Source organism: Gasterosteus aculeatus, chromosome 10 (genome assembly GCF_964276395.1).
Source record: "Gasterosteus aculeatus chromosome 10, fGasAcu3.hap1.1, whole genome shotgun sequence".
Classification (NCBI taxonomy): domain Eukaryota; kingdom Metazoa; phylum Chordata; class Actinopteri; order Perciformes; family Gasterosteidae; genus Gasterosteus; species Gasterosteus aculeatus.
Genome location: NC_135697.1, coordinates 8,440,250 through 8,463,487, shown reverse-complemented (window position 1 = coordinate 8,463,487; position 23,238 = coordinate 8,440,250). Strand labels below are relative to the sequence as shown.

General features: G+C 42.9%; 3 protein-coding genes and 1 non-coding gene across 4 annotated transcripts; 1 reads left to right on the top strand and 3 right to left on the bottom strand.

Moving 5' to 3' along the window:
• The first annotated feature begins 593 nt into the window (after positions 1-593).
• On the top strand, positions 594-5,323 carry LOC144383550 (uncharacterized). The gene is made up of 9 exons (XM_078081474.1): positions 594-1,035; positions 1,517-1,637; positions 2,785-2,907; positions 3,131-3,252; positions 3,429-3,663; positions 4,128-4,217; positions 4,298-4,479; positions 4,647-4,751; positions 4,847-5,323. Exons 1-8 carry the CDS (start codon positions 959-961, stop codon positions 4,696-4,698), a joined length of 1,002 nt encoding a protein of 333 aa, XP_077937600.1. The 5' UTR covers positions 594-958; the 3' UTR covers positions 4,699-4,751; positions 4,847-5,323.
• On the bottom strand, positions 4,937-7,461 carry rplp1 (ribosomal protein lateral stalk subunit P1). Its single transcript, XM_040189346.2, has 4 exons — positions 7,157-7,461; positions 6,400-6,474; positions 6,061-6,175; positions 4,937-5,945 (listed from the first exon to the last, which is right to left on the bottom strand). Exons 1-4 carry the CDS (start codon positions 7,226-7,228, stop codon positions 5,860-5,862), a joined length of 348 nt encoding a protein of 115 aa, XP_040045280.2. The 5' UTR covers positions 7,229-7,461; the 3' UTR covers positions 4,937-5,859.
• A 346-nt stretch (positions 7,462-7,807) lies between these two features.
• On the bottom strand, positions 7,808-15,338 carry clptm1l (CLPTM1 like). Its single transcript, XM_040188938.2, has 18 exons — positions 15,027-15,338; positions 14,157-14,378; positions 13,930-14,024; positions 13,558-13,747; positions 13,036-13,226; positions 12,874-12,952; positions 12,544-12,661; positions 12,361-12,455; positions 11,967-12,051; positions 11,619-11,722; positions 11,356-11,421; positions 11,112-11,162; positions 10,912-10,994; positions 10,764-10,798; positions 10,554-10,609; positions 10,110-10,154; positions 9,761-9,876; positions 7,808-9,673 (listed from the first exon to the last, which is right to left on the bottom strand). Exons 2-18 carry the CDS (start codon positions 14,319-14,321, stop codon positions 9,589-9,591), a joined length of 1,659 nt encoding a protein of 552 aa, XP_040044872.2. The 5' UTR covers positions 14,322-14,378; positions 15,027-15,338; the 3' UTR covers positions 7,808-9,588.
• A 307-nt stretch (positions 15,339-15,645) lies between these two features.
• trnah-gug (transfer RNA histidin (anticodon GUG)) lies at positions 15,646-15,717 on the bottom strand. The gene has a single exon. It is a non-coding gene; the product is annotated as a tRNA-His (tRNA).
• Positions 15,718-23,238: the final 7,521 nt, after the last annotated feature.

The following is a 23,238-nucleotide window of genomic DNA, read 5'->3' as shown; positions in this document are numbered from 1 at the left end:
CCCTCCCGGCATTATTTCCATAAGGCATTGATGTATTTTTATTGTGTAGCTTTAGACATTTTCTCACTTTGTCAAACTTTTGCTTTCAGCCACTGTCACTGAAAGCAGAGCACTTTTACTTGTATTCCCTTACCAATATATAATAAATCTTTGGCCAGTAGTTCTGGAGCTTTTTGTTTGAGTGAAAGAGCTTCTGTCTCTTAACCTCCCACCTAACAAAAAACATCCATCAAGTGTTTCAAAAAGAGTTCATGTATTGGTGTTAATTGCTTTCTGTTTTTCTTGCTGTTATATATACATGTATAGCTGTTTCACCCAGCATTCCCACTTAGGAATCACCACAGAGGTGTAATCTAACATCCCAAATAATAGTATATGGGTGGAGGCTTCAAATAATCCTCTTTCTGCACAGTGAGCTTCATTTATTTCTACTATGCTTATTGTTTATCATCCATTGCTTGAATTGTGGATGATCGCCATCAAATTATTTTTAATGAATATATTCCAGCCTTTTTGATGTGATGCTGCCACTAGATGGCAGCGCCGCGCCACTTATCATGTACCAATGATCCCAAACTTTCATTCATCGCCTTCATCCTCACGTAGGGCGACCAGACGTCCTCTTTTCCCCGGAAATGTCCTCTTTTTGAATGCGTCCTGCAGGGATTCCAAAAACGTCCGGGATTTTGCTTCGTCGGATATTTGTGTTTCTCCGGGTCTTTCACGAAATAGTTATTACGCCCTCACAAGTTTTGGAAATGGTGTCTCCATTACGTTCCACCTTCTTGCGCGAGCTCTGACTGTAGAGAGAACAGTCATCGGTCGACCGATCTCGACCGGCCCGGTGGTTGGGGACCACTGCTCTATTTCACAAACTCAAATCTGGTCACCCTAGAATCACCGCAACATTAAACCTTAACGGGTTCTGCTAAAGACGTGTGTTCGGGCTTCTCTCAACATGGAGAACGTTGAGAAGGATCCAAAAGAGGAGCGTGAACCTGCTCTCTTGGCCCAAAATCAAGAGCCCGCGAGCACGTAAGTTTGATAAGTTACCGGAAAGTTGATAAGTTACTGTGATAATTCGCTTGGATTTACAGTAAATTGATTAGCTACATATGGATTGATTGATTTATTGAACTATTGAATATATCTTGTGTGCTATATCATTATTTTAGAAGTTTAAAAAGAAACCACGTCCACGTTTGTAAGTTTACCACCGATATTATAAAATCATTTTCCAACGTCTTTCCAACGGCTGTTCAAGTATTCGCCGCCAGGCGGAGTAACGTGTTTTTGTCGAAGACGACCTAGAGAGTCACGTCTTTGTGTGTGGAAGTCGTTGGTGACTTTATCTATGTTCTTCATAGATTTATTCATCATAGACAAAAGTTCTTCAACCTGGTCCCTTCTCTCTCAGAAGCATAAACTAGACTTTCAGACCTCATTTCAACCCGATTTCAACCATATTTCAACGTTGAAATTACGTCTTGTGCTCACTGGGTAACTTCTCCCCCAGGGTCTCCACACAGGATATTGAAGAAGACCCCAATACGCAGACCCATGAGACGTTTAATGAGGCTCCTTCAGAGAGCCAAGAGGAGGAGGAGGAGAAGGAGGCGGGAGAGGAAAGTGAAAAGGTTTGTTTAATTTTCGCCGTTTCAGGCCATGATATCAACGGATACTTGGATCCTTCAAAAAGAACTACTGGTTATGAAGTTGTTGTACGGTTGACCTGTTGACCATGATAGCAGCAGCTATGTGCTGCTATCATAGTAGACAAGCAAAACCTGCTGAATGACCAGGTGCATCCATCCACCCCCCACCCCTCCATCCATCCACCCGCCAGGCCTCGTCCATTCTTAAGTTAATCCCCCTTTGTGTTGTCTAAATGATCATTTTGTAAAGGACCTGAGGAAGCAGGAAGAGAATAAGGACCTGTCTATGGACAGTTTTGAGAAGGGGATCCAAGCTCTGACTCTGTCCTAAAAGGAGGAGCTGGTCCATGTTTTGGTAGGACCCGAATCTCAGTCAAGGAGCTGCTATAAATCATTTGCTTTACGTAATTTCTCACTGAAGTCTCTATAGTGAGTAATGGGACATATCGCGCCAGTGAGCAACAGAGAATTAATTTAATTTAATTCATAATTGTATCTTTCTGCTAGCAGCATGGCTCGATGAACAGCAAATATCCCCTGACTTTTCCTTTCTAGTCCCACGATGACGTCCACATTTTTGATTTTGAGTAAAATATCTCCAAAAGAGTATTTGATAGATTTCCATCAAATTTGGTAAAGAACGTTAATAACCCCTCCATGATTAATCTGATTAATATTATTTCCACTAAGCGTGGTCATCAGATCAAGTGTGTCATTTTCCAGCACTTGGTTTCTATATAAATATCTGCAAAACTAACTCTTCAGTGTCAGATGTGCTTTGTGTTTCGAATGTCATGACAGTGTTACATGTTAAACATTAAAGTGCTTAACCTTAGTTTATTAGCAGCATGTCAGCATGCTAACCGTAGCATGGCTGCAGACTCTTCTCCGTCTCGTTGATGTCGTTGGTGTCCTTCCCATTAATTGTGTGTAGGGATTCAATCAGCAGGCGACAGAAGTCTTTTTTACAAAAGAGCAGGCTGACTGGCAACGCTTGAAGTTACTTGGTGACCAAGAAAAACTGAATCAACAACACGCGTTCACACATGCAGAGTCGACCTCGTCTCCTTTCAGTCTTCTTATCTTTTATCAAGTCTGTATCTAATGATATCTAAACTTTTTTTTTTAGCATGGGGGGTTGATGCAGTGGAAGAAAACCGTGGAGGAGTGTGAAGCAAATGTTCGCAGTCAGATGTGGGAGACTGTTGAAAAGGACAGGTGTGACATGACAGAACTGACTGCAACCTCTCAGGTTTGTCCAAATACCAAGATGGACACCAACAGCTTCTCGTTTTGAATGAAACCTTTGGCATATGAGCTTCATTTTTATTTTAAAAAAAAGAGAAAATGCTCCGGATGACACCACCATTTTCCTTTGGTGTTGATCTAAATTGGATTCATCCTCATTGACCAGAATAGAAGTTACAAATGACATAAGTTTTGAGTGGGCGAACATTCCAGTCTTGCCTCTGCAGGCTCAGAAGAGTAACAAACAAAAGATGAAGGCGAAAAAAGGGACTTTTCAACCGCCGGAGCCAGAGGTTCCCCCGGTGGAGCTCAGACGAGATCTGAACCGCATGGAGAAAAGGGTCGGCAGGTAGTGCAGATTCGTTCTTCCTGCGCTCGTTTCAAAAAACACCCTGAGCATGTCTAAGGACCACAAACGCAGCATCGAGAAATCTGAAAACGTCAAGAAGCAGTACGTGTGAAGCAACGCTGACGTGCTGCGGGCCTACATCTCGAACCCTTCTTCTCTCCATCCGCTTAACGCAGGCACTTTGCACTCGCTGATGCCAGACAGCACGAGGAGCTCTCGGGTCCCAGCCGGCCTCGGGGAGGGGCGGGCCGGCTTCACGTCGTGTGGCGAGCTGCGGCGTGGGGTCAGAAGACCACGGACTTCTCAGTCGGGCCGAGGGCCGAGAGCCGAGAGGCAACCGGCGAGGCGGAGGAAGGGAAGATCTCTGCGGTGACGCTGAAAAAAGTGCTGGAGCTGCTGTGTGACAAGGCGGTGAGACACCAGTTCATTGGTAATGTCTGTTGTTGGAAAAATGTTTATGAAGCAGATGTAGAGAAGCCAAGTATTTAAGAAGTAATACATTCATATCATTAAAAGTAGTAACACCTTTACGAGCACACAGTATATGAAAGGAAATTTAGATATTAGGAACTACTCTTTAGTTAAATAATTAAAAAAGATCAATATTTCAGTCCGTGGTTTGAGTCTCTTCCCTGTGAGAGCAGACGCCTCCTGAAAAGCCTGGCTCATAAACCCCAAAGCGCAACGTGCCGGGTTTTACGGGTTTGACCAACACAAGCCACATTTAACATGTTCATTTGTGAGCTTACAAAACGTGCAACTGTCACAGGAGCCCATAGGAATTTTGCAACAGGTTCGGCTGCTCTCAGAACTCTTATTTGATGATCTACGAGGTCACGTGACACGCATCTTATACGTCCTTCCCGGCACCTCAGGGCTTCCTGGTGGAGGATACACTGCTGAAAGGGCTGGTTTCCCTGGAGGAGGAGGAACAGACCGTTGTGAAGATGGCCTCTCTGCTTTGTGTGAGTCCACGCGCCGCCATGCATCGCTGCAACGTGTCGATCAAGCGACGAACAACCAGCCGCACCGCTTTCTCTTCCAGACGTTCGGCCTTGAAGACAAGCACGTGCCCAAGTTGGCGCTGTTCATATTGAAGTACAAACCTCAGCAGAAGGCAGAGGGAGCGGAGACCGAGTCTGCGACTCATTTGACCTCTGAACTCATCGATCCTAACCATGTCATGCCTGCTCTAAAAGTGTTCCTCGAGCAGCACTCGAAGTCCAGGTGAGACCTTCGCAGTGATTTAAACAGATTACTCTGCGTCGGCACAGCAACAGAGGCTGTGTTGTGCTTGTTAATTGACCGTCTTTTTGTTTTGACGGTCAATTATGATACAACAGTCTTTCTTTCCCTCTGAATATGCAATGCTTTCTTTTTCCTGGTGTTACAAGGGGAGAGCTCAGCCAGCCTGAAAGAAATATCCTCCGACACTTCAGAGGATGAAGCCTACTGGGAAAGAATGAGCAATATAATCCCTGAAGAGTGAAACCCGCAGAGTAATCACTAAGACAAATCACTGTTACACACACACACACACACACACACACAGCAACCTCTGAACTCAAATGTTTTGTGTTTTTTGTGTTTCCAGGGCGGTCCTGAAAGACCTCTCGGAGGTCTTCAGCGTTTGGAGGAGAGAGACAGCCTTTCCCAAAGCTGTGGTATAGAAAACAGTATGGCTAATGTTTTAAGGGTTGATATTCCCTGTAATTTTTATTTTCAAATGTTAACTATATAGTTAGTGCGATGCTATGGGTTTTATTCAGTTGTGTTATACTAGAGCAAGGAGATGTATACTTTTTATATCACATTACACATTTTGTTGGCATACTTTGATATGAATGGCATTCTGTTGTCACATACTATACAATTAATTTGACTGTAATCACAAAAAATATTGCCATTTTTTTTTAAAGGTTTTATGACACCATACCCTAAGATTGTTTATAGAAGTACTAAAACCGACATTCAACACTACTTATATTCTGTAACTAGCTACCTTATTTTGAAGTTCATATAACCTGTTTAAACAAACTCATTTTTCCCCCAATAAAACGACTGAAACTTAGATGTGCCATGAAAATTCAGTTTTTGATGTGGGTGAAATAGTTTGATAAAAACAAACATTTGGGTCTGTGACTAAGGGCATCAGATCGTAATAAAATAGCTGAACTTGACACCCTCAACCAGGTGAAAATGAGGGGCATGCACTGTATTCTCAATAGGGGCCAGCATCAGTGGAGCGAGCTACGGGTCCTACAAGAAAACACACAGAAGTAATAGTGGGGCAAATGCAAAGTGGATCACGAGTCTTTAGTCTCCTCTGAGCTGGACTCAAGAGGACGCAGACAAATCGGGGAGAGTTTAAAACATGATTCAATGTTTTGTCCTTGTAACTAATCATAAAAGCAGAGTTTTTACTAATTATTAAAGCAAAGCACTGCAGCACGCTGAACAAAGCTGTAACATGTTTGAATGCATCAGTAGTGAAAGGGGAGGTTAGTTTCTGCACCAGAGGCAGAAGCTGGTGGACAACAGACAAGACATGGTAGGAGTCCTTTTTTATTTTTTACTTTTTATTGTGTTTTCTTACAAAAACATCTTTTAATCAAAAAGCCCGAAGCCCATGTCATCGTCTGACTCCTCGGTCTCCTCTTTCTTCTCTTCCTTCTTCTTCTCCTCCTCCTTGGCTGTAGGTAAACGAGACACGGCATGGTTAACCGAGTCCTAGAGCAGACAAACTACGGCTTTTCACATCAAGCCCATGTAAAAACACACTCCCCGTTAACTCTAACCACTAGTTACCTGGGGCGTCACCAGCACTGGCAGCTGCTCCGGCAGCGGCGGGGGCACCAGCCGGCGCGCCGCCTCCAGCGCCAACGTTGCAGATCAGGCTGCCGATGTCGACGCTGGACAGAGCCTACGGGGGGACGACAACACGTACAGGTCAGTGACGAGTGATGCACGGACCAACGCCATCGGTCTCATGTCGGCGAACGCATTCTGCAGTCTCTACCGGCGCAACAGTCCGGTTTGTCGTCATTCGGAATACTTTGGTCACTTTAGCTATTCGGAAAGTGACAGCCATCCTGCATCCCATCGACGTGTCCACAGTGGACTCTCAGCCCGGAGCGTTTCTCTCACCTTGGCAAACAGACTTGGCCAGAAAGGCTCCACGGTGACTCCTGCAGCCTTGATCAGAGCATTCAGCTTGTCCTCCTGCAGACAAACACATCAGCAGTTAATACGTGTACTCCTTTCCTGCTTAAAGAATTTACTTTAAGAAGTATGCAAAACGGAAACAACAAGTTGGCAGAAAGAGTCTTGTCCCGTTTAAACATCTTGGAGTTAAGGAAGCTGCAGCTGTTTTAGTACTTCAGACCTTCAGCACACCGCATGCTAGTCTTATAGAATATAACGTGCAATTAACCTGCCGGGTTATTCTCGGATACAAGCGGACAAACTAGAGTGGTGTCGAGCCACAGCGCCGAACTAAACCACCGGACCGGTTCCCGGTAACGAGTTACTCCTCCCGCGTCAACATGCGGTGATGTTGCGGAGATTCAGAATTCAACGTAACGACAGCTGTCACGAGTAGGAGACGTGGTGAGTAACAAACTCCAGCCAGATGTCACAACGCAGACCTGTCAAGAAATGTCCCGGTACAGAAACGTGGCCCAGCATCACCAAGCCGCCATTTTGGCCGGTAGATGGCACTTTTTGAGCGCCTAAACAGCTTTATTGCATTTTAAACAGAAATATGAATGTACGTTCACCTTAAGAGTCTTTATTATCACACCCTAATCGCGCAGGGCTTTTTTTTTTTACCATAGCACACTATTTCCAAGGGTGTAGCGAAAGCGTATTGGCGGAGATGTCCGGTATAAGCCGGGGCACTTACGGTGACGGTAACTTCATCGTCGTGGAGGATCAGAGCGGAGTAAATGCAGGCGAGCTCGGATACGGAGGCCATTTTAGATGCTGGATTTTATCTTCGTTGCGGTGGATGCCTAAATTTGACGGTGCTAGTCGCCGGATTGTGGGCCTTAGCTTCTGGTGAAGAACCGAGCACCTTAGGCACGTTAGTTTCCTGTAGCGGAAAAGGGAAGGAGCGGGGCGGGCACTAGCTTTATATAAGCGGCGTCAGTGCTTCCGGGGTCTGACGCCAGCACGCACATTGCGTGACGTCAGACGTCACCAATTGATCCGTATTCATATTGTCTAGCTTAATTTTCTACATTTAGATTGTTTTGCTAAATTAAATATTAGTCAAAAGTATTTTGTAATATTTTTTCATTACAAACAGGTGTCAATTCAGTCCCTTTATTTATCTTGTAATATATATGTACACACAATTATTACATAGGTAAAATGTTTTAGCTGGATAGTTTGAGTTACTTGTAGCAAAAATACATCCAGATGTATACATGTAGATCACTCTGCACAACCTCTAGAGGTACCATATATTGCTTCTGTGGGTGCTTTGTGTAGTTCCTGCTCACTGAAAAGCCCAAACTGTAAAGAAAACGTACAAAAGAAACATGTCAAGAGGTTTTAAATCCATTGTGAACAAAATGTTCAGTTGACAATTTTATTTAAATCAATCAAAAGCACAATCATTACAATAAATAAATGCATTTTAAGGCAATTTTCTGGAAAACCTTGCCTGTTCTCATTTACACAGGAACAGAAAAAAACAGTGCTGGATCTTGTGCACATACCGAATATATCGTAATATTAATAAAGAGTTATCCAACAACAAAAATAACAGAACAATGGTAGAAAAATCAAGATGTGACTGTAAATCCAAATGTAGTAATACTTTCCTCAAGTCCTACCATTATGTTGCCTTCATAATGTTGGTGATGGATCATTTATGCTGAACATAAAAAGCTTTGTAGAATCATTCTCACATTTGGCACCAACTAATTTTCTCGGCCCTGATATGGAAAAAATACTCAAGCAGGTAAGATAACAAAACTAGAGTGGATGGAGAGGACAGTTTGGCTTTGATGAGTATCCTCCTTTGTTACAGTGGAATGAATGTCAGTATATTTTAACATGCTGCAGCCATCATATGGACATAGCTAGCAAGCGCATTATAATTCTTAAAATAAGAGTGATATAATTTAAATGTATAACCAATTCTGTTACCTTTTAGTTGCTTAATATTTTATGAACATAGCGTGGTGGAGGAATAGGTCCAAAAACCCAGAAAGGAATTAACATTTTGGTACTTCGTTCTTTTTCTTTTTGTCTAGAAGTGAATGTTTTTTTTTTTTTTGGTTAGAGTCTGTGTTAAACACAAACCGAAGATATGTTCTACGATATAAAACAGGCCAGCAGATACCTCTCGCCGTTTTGTCAAAGCCCTCCATTCTCACTTAAACAGGAAGGTTAAAGGTTGGTTAAAACATGTTTGCCTTGTCTACATTATAATTTGAGATATCATGAAAATCCACAACGACTTCACATTCATACTTTGAATTGCAAACAGTGAGAAATATTTTGACATTAGCCTAATGTCATATAATTTGTAGAAAAGCCCTCAATCTGAATTAAGAATAATTAACTGAGCAAAGTGGAAAAATGTCCACTATCTTCTGGGTTAGGGTTCGATACGCTTAAAAAAAACCATAGAAAATAACTGTAGTTAGATATGAGTTTTGAACCGGGTCCTTCTCACAATGCACACTGTATTTTAACTGCAAATTATAAACAGCGAGGTTTAAAATGATCAATTTTAGACTTAACAATTTCAATTTAGAAAATAAACATTTTAGCGTGGTCCTTCAAGAGATGTTTTCATCTTAAAATGTAATAAATCACACTTTTAAACAGAACGTAATTGTTGGACAATTGACAAGGGATTTGATGGGCTTTGTCTTGTTTGAAGGAGAAGTGCTGACTTCACTTTAGCCACCGGTGTTTTATACCAAAGCGGAGTAATGTCTGACCCATGGTCGCCATGGCCAGTCATTAACAGTGTGAAAAACACGTTTCTCCATGTTGTTGCCTCAGTTTAAAATGGTTTATCTTATGGCTCTTTCTGTTCCGCCACAGGCTCTAAAACTAAAATATTCCTCTCCTGACGGCAGAAGGAAAATAAGCTGATGTTCCCCTTTCAACACTTTGCACGGTATTGAAAAAGACAAAAAAAAAGACCCAAAAAAAAAAAGACAAAAATGTTGATGTATCGGGTCCATTTACAACTAACTGACCAGACGCCTCTGGGCCGCTAAACCTGCTCCGATGACCAAATGACCCGTACCAGTCAGTGGATCCCAGTGCCCTGAAGACAGATCATGGAAGCCAGGGGCCCGTCTTTCCTCTCTAGTCCTTATGAGTCTTTCTTTTGGGTTTTTCGTCGTAAGAAACTCCATACTCATTTATTCTTGTTTTATCCACTGGGTAGAGCCTGGGGGAGGGACACAGTTTGAGGTTAGAAAACGTTTGGGTGTGTTTTTTTGTTGATGAAGGAGCGTGTGTGTAAGTGAGACTGTACCATCTCTGGTAGAGGTAAATGAGAAACACAACGTCGTCCCTGAAACAGGCCAGTCTGTGTGACGTTGGCATGGTGATGATGAAGGCAAACACATCGTCGATGAAGGTATTGAATGCCTGGCAAAAAAAGAAATCAAAATAGTCAACCAATATAAATCCTTTGATAGTTTGAAAACGAAATAACTGATCTAGATTATGCGGCGACTTCAATTAAACAACTGACTTCGAAAACAAAAACGTAGAAAATGAGTTGTTATATTTGACAAAGTTCTTGTTTTATTCTAAGAATATTCTCATTAAAAACCAAATGGACAAATGGAAAAACCTACTAACTGGAGTCCTGTTCTTACCTTGTACATGAAGGCTTTCCATGGCAGGTGGGCCACAGATTTCAGCTGTTGAATTAAACATGTAAGGTCAGTGAGATCTTTGAAAGACACACACGGTAAACTAAATGAAATGCTGTGGAGCTTTCATGCAATATCAGAACAATTTCACGTTTCAGCAGCCACATTCTCCTTTAGCGTCTGCAGCAGTTAACGGTTTAGACCTCTCGCAGTGCTATGAAGGTGTTTTACTGTCAATAGGGAAAGTTTATTTTTTATGTCATGGACATTTCTTTGTTGGTTTATCAGTAAAATTCCAAACAGAAGTGTAGACTTAAAATATTACATGCAACGCATGTTTTAGATGTCTTTACAATAAGTGTATTTAGTCCATTAGCACATCATACATCTTCATGAAAACAAAGACCACTCTCTCTCTCTCACACGCATTAATCAGGATAAACTGACCTTATAGTTGACAAATAATTGAGGGAGCATGAAGAGGAAGCCAAAAGCATATACACCTGAAAGCATTAAGAAAATACTCCATTAGATTATAAAAATCAATGTTACGAGTTAACCAGCTTGCAATCTAAATACTGTGAAGGAAACAGATGTTTTGCCGTTTCCTTAATGTTGAAGTTGTAAAAAAAAAAAAAGAAAAAAGAAAAAGCTTACCATTAACCAAACTGTTGATCAGCCACGAGTACCAACTACAACAAGGGTCAGGAGACAAAAGGAAATAACGATTGGTGAGACCGACTGTTCAAAGATTAGTAGTCAGGTTATGAAAACTGTGCACACACACACACACACACACACACACCTCTTATATCGTAGATATATTAGCGCATACACAGCCCCTCCGATGCACATGGGGTAGAGGAGGAACGAGAGGTACTTCATGGCCTACAGGAAAGAACACAACATAAGCGTGCATACGGTCATAGCCGGTCTCTGTGGTCCAGTGACAAACGTGCACTATTTGACTTGGTTTATTATATTGAAGAGTCTATTGCGTCTTACCAGAGTATCGTACTCCTCTGTTCTCCTCTCCGATTCATCCAATTTCCCAAACTGTTCCACAGAAAAGAAAAGCTCACACTAAATAACACGACATATTAAACCAAATTAAACTTGACATTTAAAATGCCACGGCCAACATTACACTTATTTGATTTTATGATGCCTGTTAAGTGAAGCTTATGTAATTTTAATGAGGCAATAGTGGAAAGATAAACTACACACACACACACACATCTACACCCACCAGGAATGTTGGTTTTCCTCCCTTCCAGGAAACCTGAATCTTAAGGGCCTTCTTCACTTTCCACACCTTCAACAAAAACATACAGAAGATTATGCAACAATCACCCAGATGCATTCTTATAAAATAGGACAATATAAATGTTATTGATGTACGTGTCTTGTCCATTGGGTTCCGAGTGCCTGCTGTTGTGTAGTTAATATTGTGTGTGTGTGTGTGTGTGTGTGTGTGTGTGTGTGTGTGTGTGTGTGTGTGTGTATACTTACTTCGATGATGGAGCCGACACCAGCCGGTATGAGGACGAGCAGGCTGGTGTGCTCGTCAAACAAATAGAGGAAAATCACGATGGTGCTGAAGCACCGCCATAGCACTGGGAAAGAGACCAGTAAATGTTACTTCTACTGACTGACAGCGCGGTGGAGGCTTCACGTGGATTGCACTTAGTACAGCACATGGTTTCAGTGAGTGTTTCAAAACGTTGATGAATTTACAGAGAAATGCTTAATCATATTCTATCTCTTCTCAAACAGTTACAACAAACTTATAGTTTGGAGCAAAGTCTTCCAAACGAAGTATGCCAGTATTGTGCTTTTCCGAACAACAAGGTCACCGACCTGCTTTGCTGGACATTCCCACCATGCTTTTCTTCTCCTTCCAGAAGCTGATGTCGTTCTTGAATGCCAGGAAGTCAAAGAGGAGCTGGCAAACAAAAAAACATTTGTCACTCTAAACTTTATTGTTGCCAGTTCATGATCAGTAAACCTTGATGTTGATGATTTTTGTATTTTATAATAAAAAAATGTAAAGAGAAAGGTATTAAGACCCGTATCTCATCTGATATATTACTGTATTTGGTCTTTAAATAACTGTATTGTTTAGGATTGCATGGACCTTAATTGTTTGTACTTTCATGCTGTTTTAATGCACTGGTTGGAAAGTTGAAAATCAAATATGTCTAATCAGAAAAATATTTGCATGATTTTATGTCAAATCATTGTGAAAACTTACATGGAAGGCAGCTACGAGGAAGGTCAAAGCCAGGAAGTACAGGTTGGTATCCACAAAGATTCCCTTTATCTCATCAGCATCCTTTTCTGTGAAACCTGTAACACGTACCAGGAGACAGACAATACGTGGTGTTAAGAGCGCAAGGGTGTGTGTGTGTGTGTGTGAGAGAGTGAATTAACTTACCGAACTGTTGCAGGGAGAAAACGGCGTCTTGCATGTGGATCCAGAACCGCAGCCTCCCCAGAGAGATGGAGTCGTAGGAGATGGTCAGAGGGAGCTCCTTGGAGGTGCTGTTGATCTCCTACAAATATACCAACGCAACCATGGTCTTCAAGTTAATATGTTAAGTGACAGAGCAACATAATCTAATTGTATAGACTGAATCCATATAGCTTTTCTAATGTGTTACTTTGTCCTATTACATGTTTACCATACATTTTCTTACATGTTTTTATGCACATTTCACTCAATAAAAGTCAATTACATCACGTTTATTTGAATGTATAAGCTTACCACAAGGTCCTTGACTCGGTTGCTGAGCTCGTCCACAAACAGCAGGGGTAAGTAATCAATCTTCTTACCATTTTGGAATCTTAAAAATGAAATATATAAGAATGTATTGCAAATGTCTTCAACGTCCAACACACGTCTCCGTTTCTGTATTCGCTGTCTTACACTCTGAGGTATCTGTGGACATCTCCGGGCACGTTCTCCTTGTCGAACACAAAGTGGTCTCCGACAACGTTGAGCGTCAGGCGGGTGCGCCAGTGGGCCGCTGGGTGATCCGCTGTGGAAGCGGCACCAGCTCCAGCCCCTCCTGTGGGCTTACTGCCCCGCTTCTTCTGCTGGGTTTCTTCTTTCTTCTCCTGTGTCATCACATAGACAAAGCCATTGCACTCTTAAACAAACGTCTGAACAGTAACTAAACGCTTCTCTATCTATTGATAAATAATGGGCCTACATGTTCTAGTGTTAATAACAGTATTAAAAAACAACAATGCCTGCAAAAGCTACAAATAAGTAATGATATAATCTATTTTAACATCATACAAAAGAAAATTATTTTTCAAAATAAGTGCTGACACTAAAATAAAAAAACACACTCAATCACAAAGCAAAAGCAAGTTTTCTTTAACATGACAGCTATATAACACTGAGGCAGCGGCCTTAAGCTCCTCCCCGTACTCATTAATGTACCTGTGTTTGATCCTCTCCGGCTATCAAAGAGATTTCTGCCGGTTTCGGCACCATGTAAGTGGTGAGCTGAGCCACCAAGTGGACCCGTCGGGGATCCTGCCACGGAGTGATGCCGGCTTGATGGACGAATACCAGAGCGTATAAGGTTCCGTTGTTGCGGGTCTTCTTAGGGAGGGAGACGTTTACTATCCTGACGGAAAAAGAGAGGAAGTGCACGAAAAAGGTCAGATGCTATTTTTCGACGTGTTTTGTACCTTTTATCAGAGTGCGGCTGCAAGTGGATGCATCCGAGTGAACTGATCAGATATGAGCGCAGAGAGGCCTCAGGCTCGTTATTTTTGATCAGTTCTCCTTTACATGCAAGACACTGACCTCTCAAACTTGCTGTTGACGTCAAATGTTTCCTCTTTGTGGATCAAAGTATGTCCTCCCTCTGCATCGGGCCGCAGTGCAGTGTAGATACTCAACTGGACACACACACACACACACACACACACACACACACACACACATTTAGCCAATATTAATACATTCATGAAGTACATGTGAGCAGCTACACTCAGACCATCACTTCTCGCGCTTCTCTGCACGTCACTGACCTGTAGTTTGGGCTCCTGTGCCAGGTAGGGTGTGAAACAGTTCTCCCCTTTGGGGCTGTCGCAGGGTTTGGTGTACACGATCCCGTACATCACCCAGCAGGTGTGGAGCACGTACACCACAAACACGCCCACTATCAGGCTGGTGAAGGACGTCTTCAGGAACATGATGCTGGTTTCGACGTCTTGTTTTTTCGCGGCGAGTCGAGGAGCCGGGCCATATATCTGCAAATAAGCAGTCACGCATAGAGGGTTAGTGTGCCCAAAAGTAAAACAAAACAAAAAATCAATGCTGACTTTATAAGGCTGGCAGGGGCCTGTCAACTGCAAAAAAGTATGCAAACAACTGCAGTCACCAGGCGTGACTGTGGAAGACTTCCTTCTGCAATTTATATGCCACCATAATAAGTGTCTGTTATGGGACGGTTGTCTGGTGGCCGTCTGGAGTCTGGTTTAACACGTTTGCTCCCATTCTGCCTTAGTGGTGGAGCGCTGATACCAACAACTCTTCCACCAACAACAAAAAAAAGCATTGTTCCATCAATGTGGCTTTGACTCATTACTCAGTTATGTTGAAGTAGAAAACCGACTGATTTAAATGTTTCTCAAAAGGTTCGACCACATGCCTCCAATGCACTACACGGCATTTGTTCCTTGTTTTGTTCATTTCGCTATATTACAACGTACAGGCAGCGGAGTCTCTGTGGTTTCACTTGATACCACCAGAAGATTGATTTTCCCTTATTGAAATCTGACGTCCGCCCGTCACTCTTATTTACACAGCGGCCGATTAAAACGCTGAAGGCGTTTGGTCCTCTCGCGGGTCGTGATGCACAATGAGAGTGAAATGCAGACGATGACGTTTGAACGTACCGGTGTTAATCGGGCAGGCTGTCGGTGACCGGATGCTCTCCGCTGGCTATCCGTCCATTCGCGTTACCGGTTCTACCGACGCGATTACGTTGGTTCATCAAAGCCGCGCAGCGTTTTTCAGCTGAAGGCAGCTGCTGTCCACTCGGTTGAACTCTCCGTTCAGGGGGGGAACCCGCGGGTGTGCTCGGATACTACTAGCTAAATAAGCGTGAGGTGGATCTAAATTTCCGCCATTCGCTTCCGGGTTTGTTTCTTGCACGGGATTTCGTGGCTGATAACGCGAGACTTGACATCGCCGAGGCACGACCAAGTTTGCAAATACTGTATATAACAAAATAGTTAGTTACTATTTATGGAATCCATGTAATCCGCTGTGGTAAATGACGAGGATGTGTACATTATTACAGGAAGATTTTAGGGGAGTTTTTCATTCTGATTATCAACCAACCACGTGTAAATGATGTAAATGTAAATGATCCGTGATTAATTCATCCAAACAATGAGGCAGGTGAGTGTTTTTCATCTTTCTATAAGTGGGTTAGTTTAAGTATTTCAAATAAGTCTTTTTTCCTCTCAGGCACACTTCCATTCGCGTGTCAGGGATCCTTAGAAAACAGACTGCCGTGACCCGGATTCGAACCGGGGTTGCTGCGGCCACAACGCAGAGTACTAACCACTATACGATCACGGCTGGCCACCGTGCCTGTGGGCTCTACAGGCACGCTTTTAAAAACAATTGCAGGAGTCAGAGGATTCAACATTTAAGACGCATATTCTTTCCCACACAACACGAAGGAAGAGGACAATATATTTAAAAAAAAAGATTTATCCCTGAAGGCCAATGGACAAAATTATTATTTTTTTATTTCACCAATCATTTTTTTTTAGCAGAAACAGTTTCCACTCCTGGTTTTATATTATTTATGGATAAGAAATGCGTTGCTCTGCCCACAGTTTTTTTGTTGTTTTGTTTTTGGTTAAATAAGACCTTCCTGAGTGAGACTGTGTCTTCTACCCAAAGGCGAAGCAAATAAATTTGGTGAATGTTGCACATTTACCCAAATAGTTGTCGGCCACTTAAACGTCTTTTTAACATCAACCTAACTGGCCCGCCACCCATGGCCTGTGTATTGTGCAATTATTATCCTGCAGAAAGGACTGAATTCTGACTAAAACCTACTTTATTAAAGTATTGTAGTATTAACAGGGTGGCACGGTGGCGTGGTGGTTAGCACCGTTGCCTCACAGCAAGAAGGTCCTGGGTTCGATTCCGCCCAGTGGCCTTTCTGTGTGGAGTCTGCATGTTCTCCCCGTGTCTGCGTGGGTTCTCTCCGGGTTCTCCGGCTTCCTCCCACAGTCCAAAGACATGCTCTGGGGATCAGGTTAATTGGTGACTCTAAATTGCCCGTAGATGTGTGAATGTGAGTGTGAATGGTTGTATGTCTCTGTGTTGCCCTGCGATTGGCTGGCGACCAATCCAGGATGTACCCTGTCTATCGCCCGAAGTTGGCTGGGATGGACTCCAGCCCCCCCGCGACCCTGTGTGCAGGATAAGCGGTTTGACAATGGATGGATGGATGTAGTATTAACATACTAAATGGCATTTTCCGCACACGTTTATGACAGCGTTAATGCTAACCTTGTCACTGCAGACTCAGGGAGGAGTTCCCCGATGGTAAAATGGTATAATAAACATTTATCATATCAACATATAGCTTTCGGAGACACAGCAGATACAAAACTGCAGTGATTTTTTTTATTTTTATGTCTCTCCCTGAAATATTCAATGTGACATTTAATCAGTGATATTTAACCAGTCACTGTTTGTCTCTAAAAGACACTGTAACCTACTTGAATCCCTCCTGTGCTGAAGAAGGTCAAGCTCACCGGCCTCGTTGAGTTCAGTCCTGGGGCGCTGACCTCAATCTACAAGCAGTGCTTGTATCTCTCAGTGTTTTCTTATCTCACATGTATCACAGCCTCACTCCCCCCCTGCAGTTGGCCTTCGCGTTGAAGTGTCCGCCGTGTCAACACGGTCCTATAATTTGTCCAAGAGCTCCCGTAACCTCAATGACTGAGAATATATACATTAGCTGTGAGTTCAGCGCCGTCATCCTGAAAGTGCTCCGTGGGCAAATTTCCCAACTGAACACCATTTCAGTAACGGTGTGGAATGATCATGCTTCCGGTGTGTCATCTGTGACCTCATCAGTCTTTTCTTCAGTGAGGGACGCTCGCTCGATCGACTCCTCCACTTCGAGTTCACCGGTGACCCCTCACCTCTCGCTCGCTGAATGTCAGAGGTCAACACAGAGGAAAAGGGCTGCGGGAACTAGAGGCAAGAACCAAATCACAGAGAAAAAAGACACAAAACATTTTTTTGTGTGGTTGTCCTTCTAAATGACATGATCAGTTTTGAAGGAACTTATTGGAGTCATTTATTTATTGTCGCTTTGCTCTGTCCTATTTTGTCTTTGATGAAGTTGCTTTTTTTTTCATACCTCGATTCCAGATCCATGAAGATATCAAAGGACATTGCCCTAAAAGGTTTATCACAATAAATAACACAAATAACAAATAATAATCTGAAAGAGCAGCCTCCAAAAATGTTGTTTATTTCGCAGATGAGAGGAAAACAACAAGAACCAAGATAAATGTATATTTAAAAAAAATGAAAATAATGAGCTGGCCTATTGATGGGCCGAGAGCATTCATTTGGCATAATTTATTAAATATTTAAAAACAACGTGTTTCTCTTGTAAATGGCTGCTTTTCCTTTCAACACAACATCCGGCGACGCAGAGATCCAGTCATGAGATCAATACAGACAGACAGGCAGCTCCTGACTGTAGTTTGTTGATGATTTTGCTGGATGTGCCGTAGAGAAGGTGGTGCTGCAGTAGTACAGTGGAGAGTCGATGAAGCCTTAGAAGAATGATTTTGGAGGCCGAGGAGGAGCAGGAGGGGCGAAGATGGACAATGTTGAAAGAAGGCCCCTTTTATGATTGATATTTTCTTATGTAATGTGTACTGAATCAAGTATTATTAGGTTGCCATGTTGGTACTTTTACTGCAAACGATATAGAATATGAAGGCTTCTTCTATCACCATTCATTTATAAATGTGATAAGATGTCCATGTTTAGCACTAATCTGGGTGTTTCATAAGGGCTTTATTTTGAGGTCATAATCCACACTGAAAGGAGAGCATGAATAAGAGGTCTCTCTGCATTACAGTCAAACCTGCCTATGTAATGAAATACTGTGAGCCTTTGGGCGGAGCAGCACATTGAGAGCAGTCCGGAAAAGAGAAATGCAAAGAAAAAAAAATGCATGACTTTAGATATATGAGCAGGAGAAGGGCAGAACTTTCCCCTGATGTATTCCACACCCGTTCACTTGTCAGATGTGATTAAAAGGCTTCAGCCTATCCCATACCAGTGATCTACTTGTTCCCTTCCCTCAGGAAACCCCGGTCACATACATTAGCTAAATTGCTGAATTTGGTCCAGCGTGAGCCGGCGAGCAGGAGAAGATCCTCGGGCGAGTTCTTCTTCCCTTCGTCGCAGCGGGAGACTGAAGGTGACCGAACCTTTTGCTCCCAGGGCCTCTCAGCTCTGAAACGCCCTGCTGGGAAACATTGCGCTGGCAGGTTCAGGGTCTTTTGAATCACTTCTCTTCCTTAATTTTATTCAAAAAATCATTCTCTGTATGCCACTTTTCTCTATTATGCGGATCTATGTTCTTTGATTTCCATTTTTCGCGACTTTGCACTTCTACTCCACTCGAGTTCAGTAAGTAAGTAAATGTTAAAACTTTTTGATGTAAAACATTTGTTTGACAGCTCTAGTTTTCAGATTAAGATTTTAGACACATGTTAACATAGAGAAATATTTAACTATTTCCTTATGCATTAGTAACCACCATCCAATTATATAACACATGATCATATAACTTTGACTGAGTACTCTTTAAAACCAGAGTTTAATTAATGGTTATTTTATTTCATTATTTTTTCTTCACCACTTTTCTTATTTTATGTTGTGTCTTTGTGTAGGTTGAAGCATTTGATATATTTTTACCTCGGTGGCGGTAGAGTTAAACATTTCACCGCTCAGTGGCGCAACAGCTCCATCCCCCCCCCCAAAAAAACAGACCGATTCCATTCTTTCGTTAACCGTTCGCCGGCTGCAATGTGCTCTCTCTTTCTCAGTGTCCCTCCTGTCTGTCTGTCTGTCTGTCTGTCTCCGTCCTTCCTCGATCCATAATCACTGCTCCGCGGGTCTCCATCAGCATCCATCACTCTTTATGGAGTATCGCAGTCAGGGGTGGAGAGGAGAGAAATCGAGAGGGAGAGAAAAAGACTTAGAGTCAGGGGCAGAGAGAAGGCTACTCAGCACTCTGTTACCAAATGACCTCCCTGATAGAAACTATGTGTCCACACATTTTCAAAGCGATCAAAGTTTTAACCCAGAACTCGTTGCTCTCCAGACGGGACAATCCGGCTCCCCAATTGAAGACACTGTATTTTGTAAGTTTGGTTCCAGACTGAGAGGTACAAAAACTGTAGGACTATAAAAATGGGTAAAATCCCCGAACCGGGACTGCAGGTGACTCCATTCAGCATGTTGACGGCCGCTATCATTTGACAAACTAAAACCGCATCATATATTGGTTTTAAATTCAAATGATGAATGAAACAAAATGAATAAATGCAGGTTATCATAAAGCCCACGTCCAAAGTAAATTGGCTCATTGAATAAATTATGCAAAACAAAAACCAAACTACGTAAATGACTTTTTTGTCCTTATCTTACAACACAGAGATGATGAGGCAATGGAAGAATCCAATTAAATGACAAAAATCAAATTGCTTGCTCAAGTGCTTAAGTATATATTATAAATACTTAGGCAATTTAATGAATCTAATATCAACAACTTAAAAAGTATTCATTTTGATTGTCTTTTGGGGACCAAAATAGACAAGACTTGAACTTGGCACTTGGCACAGATTACACAATTTTAGAAAATACCAAGAAATTCACAACATATGATCACAACACAAAATTGGTGCCATGGCTCTAACAAAACACACCCGGGAGTGTCAATATTGCAGGTTTCATGCCCCACATGGCAGCTGGAAGGTTATGAGTACTCAACTACAAAGACCCTGTACTTGACTGCTGCTGCACTTAGATTAAAGCTTAGGTGGTGGAGAAATGGTTAGTTCCAGCAGCTAAAGAGCCCCAAGCCTGTGGATGAAAGGGTATGATTCTTCTCTTTTCTATCAGTCCTGAAACTAACAGCCAACATGGTGCACTGTGTGTGTTTTTTGTCTTTATTATATAGACAGTGGTCAACAGGGGGAAGACCTGACGCTCCAGGCTTTATCTGTCTAGATATTTGTGTCATTTGTCACGAATGCACCAAAATAAAGTCCACCCCTTCCTTCTAAAATATGGGGCTGCATTTTTGAATGATAACTTTAAGGGAAAATGATGCTTTGACCCAGCGCCTCATCATCCTGTTCAGTATTTGGGGAGGTGAACGGAGACTTCCCACAAGACAGTCCTGCAAAGTGCACGGGCGCAGTAAAGAATCTCTCTGTGATGCGTAGTGTAGAGATGAAGGCTGAAAATCATTGGAATGGTCCTTCAGGCAAGACAGCTTGCGTCAGTCAAGCCGTCCGGTGCCAAACATTGCAGGTTTTGGTTGGCGGCTGCTGAGCAGCAGCTCTCGGCTGTGAGGGAGGGTAACTTTGTGAGTAAGATGGAGGGTGGGGGAGAGTTGCAGAAAGGGAGTGAGCGTGTTCACTGAACCTTTTCTGGGTCATCAACACTAAAAAAGCCACCGGTCTCGCTCCTCTCACCTCAATCGCGTTGGTAATTTAGAGCGGGTGTTAAAAGGAAAATAACTTGCCTAATTTAAATGCTAATTTGTCTTCGGCAGAATATTCGGTACAATGGCAACAGTTTGGCAGAAGATAGAATCGAACGTGTGAGAGCACATAGATCAGACACAAAGACAGATTCCAATCCACAATTCCCCATAAAATTATTTTATTTGTCTGTGTACCAGTGTACCAGCAGCGCGGCATAAATACCTGGAAAACCAGTGGTTAGCACAACTTCCCCATCGGTGGGGACAGTAATCCACGGATTCTGTAGGTCGTCCTTTTTTCTCTTAACCGTGCTGCAGTGGAGCGGTGGTGACTTTGCATCTGGTCTTACCTCCTTCCAGTTTTGAATCCAGCCTTCCGTCATTTGGTCCTGCTTTCCTTTCCTTTGTCTTCCTTTTCCTCCATTTTGCTTTCCTTACTTCCTCCCTTCTGTTTTGGACAACCACCGGCACACACACACACACACACACACAAACACAAGGATTTCTTCAACCCTGACACTCTCCCACATTCTCTTTTTTAATTTCTCCCAGTTGTCCCTCTCTGGCCCGCTCTCTCCCTGTCTATCTGAATCTTTGACCTCATTCAATCCGTCTCTGTGTCATCGTCTTTGTCACTACTTCTCTGTCTCTGTCACACGCCGTCTGCAGCATCCTCGCTCCGTCTCTTTGTGATTGAGGGCGTCGAGGAGTTTGTTGGATACCCTTCTACTGTCCTCCAAGGTTAACCACACAGACAGACAGACCCCTCTGTATACATCAGTGGCTATTGTACGTGTTTCGTCTCCTTTGTGTATTTTGATGTGCTTGGCTTGGTAACCACACATTACATTTTGAGTGTGTGTTTGCATGTTTGTGTGTGTTTGTGTGGGTTGCCCATTAACACCGCGGATCGTATGAATTTCAATTATGCCGGGTTGAGAAGGAAGTGGCCTAACTCTTAATTGGTGGGGATTCGCCTGTGACACAAGGTCATTGGCTGATAATATATCAATTATATGTGGGACGACTGAGAGAGCAGGCAGAGACGAGAAGGGCGGTGGAAGAGCAGAGCAGAGCGCGGGATCGACATATCCTCATTCGACTTGTCAGCTCTTAGACAAGACACACTCACGCACAAACACACAAAGTCACCTCCGAGCACAGCAGCTGGAAGCCTTCAAAGCACCAGTCCACCCCCGATCTTGTGCTGTCCTTCTTTGCTCTATTTTGTCCACATGCAAACCCAGGTTAAGGGGGATGTTTGATGTACGGAGGAGCTGCAGCACGTTGTGGTTTTTTTTTAAATGTCAATAGAGCTTACTATATATTACCTAAATATATAGTATACAACAAAACTATTGTGTGACTGCAAGGACAATCGGTCATATCGTCTCAGATGTTGTAAATAATAAATGCATTGTTTTCTTCATTATTTTTCTCTCTGTGCCTTTTTCGTAGCAGTAAATGTCTATTAATAGAAAAGTGAACCCAACGTTACCAACATAAGAGAGGCAGTGCAGATTTGAAGATGGTTACCTGCAGGTCTGCATTGTCTCATCCATTAAACAAATGGTTAATATCATTATTAGTGGGACACTTGACTTTGTACATTTGATTGAGGAATTCAGATATCTTTCCTTTGCCTTGATGTGAGCAAAATATCAACGCTGGACATTCTCTGTCCCCACCATACTCTTACACAATGGATCTTTGACAATAATTTTTACAGAAAAAAAAACTTTTTTAAAGCATGCATATTGTTTCACATTCAAAAAGTGAAATAAAAACAAACACACGTTCATTCTCCTCCTTCACCCTCTTTCTTTTTCACCCTGCTGAGCTTTTAGTCAGATGTGACTTGAAAACCTCCGTTCTGTGTCTATGAATGTGTGCGAAGCTTTGGCTGTTTCTCTTCACGTCTCTCCTCCTACTCTCCCCTTCACCTCCCCATCCTCCTCCTCCTCCTCCTCCTCCTCCTCCTCTCTCGTCCTCAGCCTGGCTCATCCTTCGTGTCCTTTTACTCTTCTCAACTTGTTTCTCCACATCACACCTTTCCTCACCTCGCTCATATTTCCCTCTCCGCTCTTTCACCCTCCTCCACTCTCACAATCTCTCCGTCTCCACATGTGTGTCAGTTTGGATGGAGTGGCTACCGTCGCCGTGGCACCGGGCGGATGAGTGGACCGCGGCAGGAAAGCTTGACAGAGGGCCGAAGGGAAAGATGCAACCAATGCGAGCGATAGCTGAGGAGAGACGGAGAGACATCTGGTGTCCTCTCGCTGGGGCAGCCATGAGTGTAGCTACAATCTGTAAACACACACGCACATTTAGGA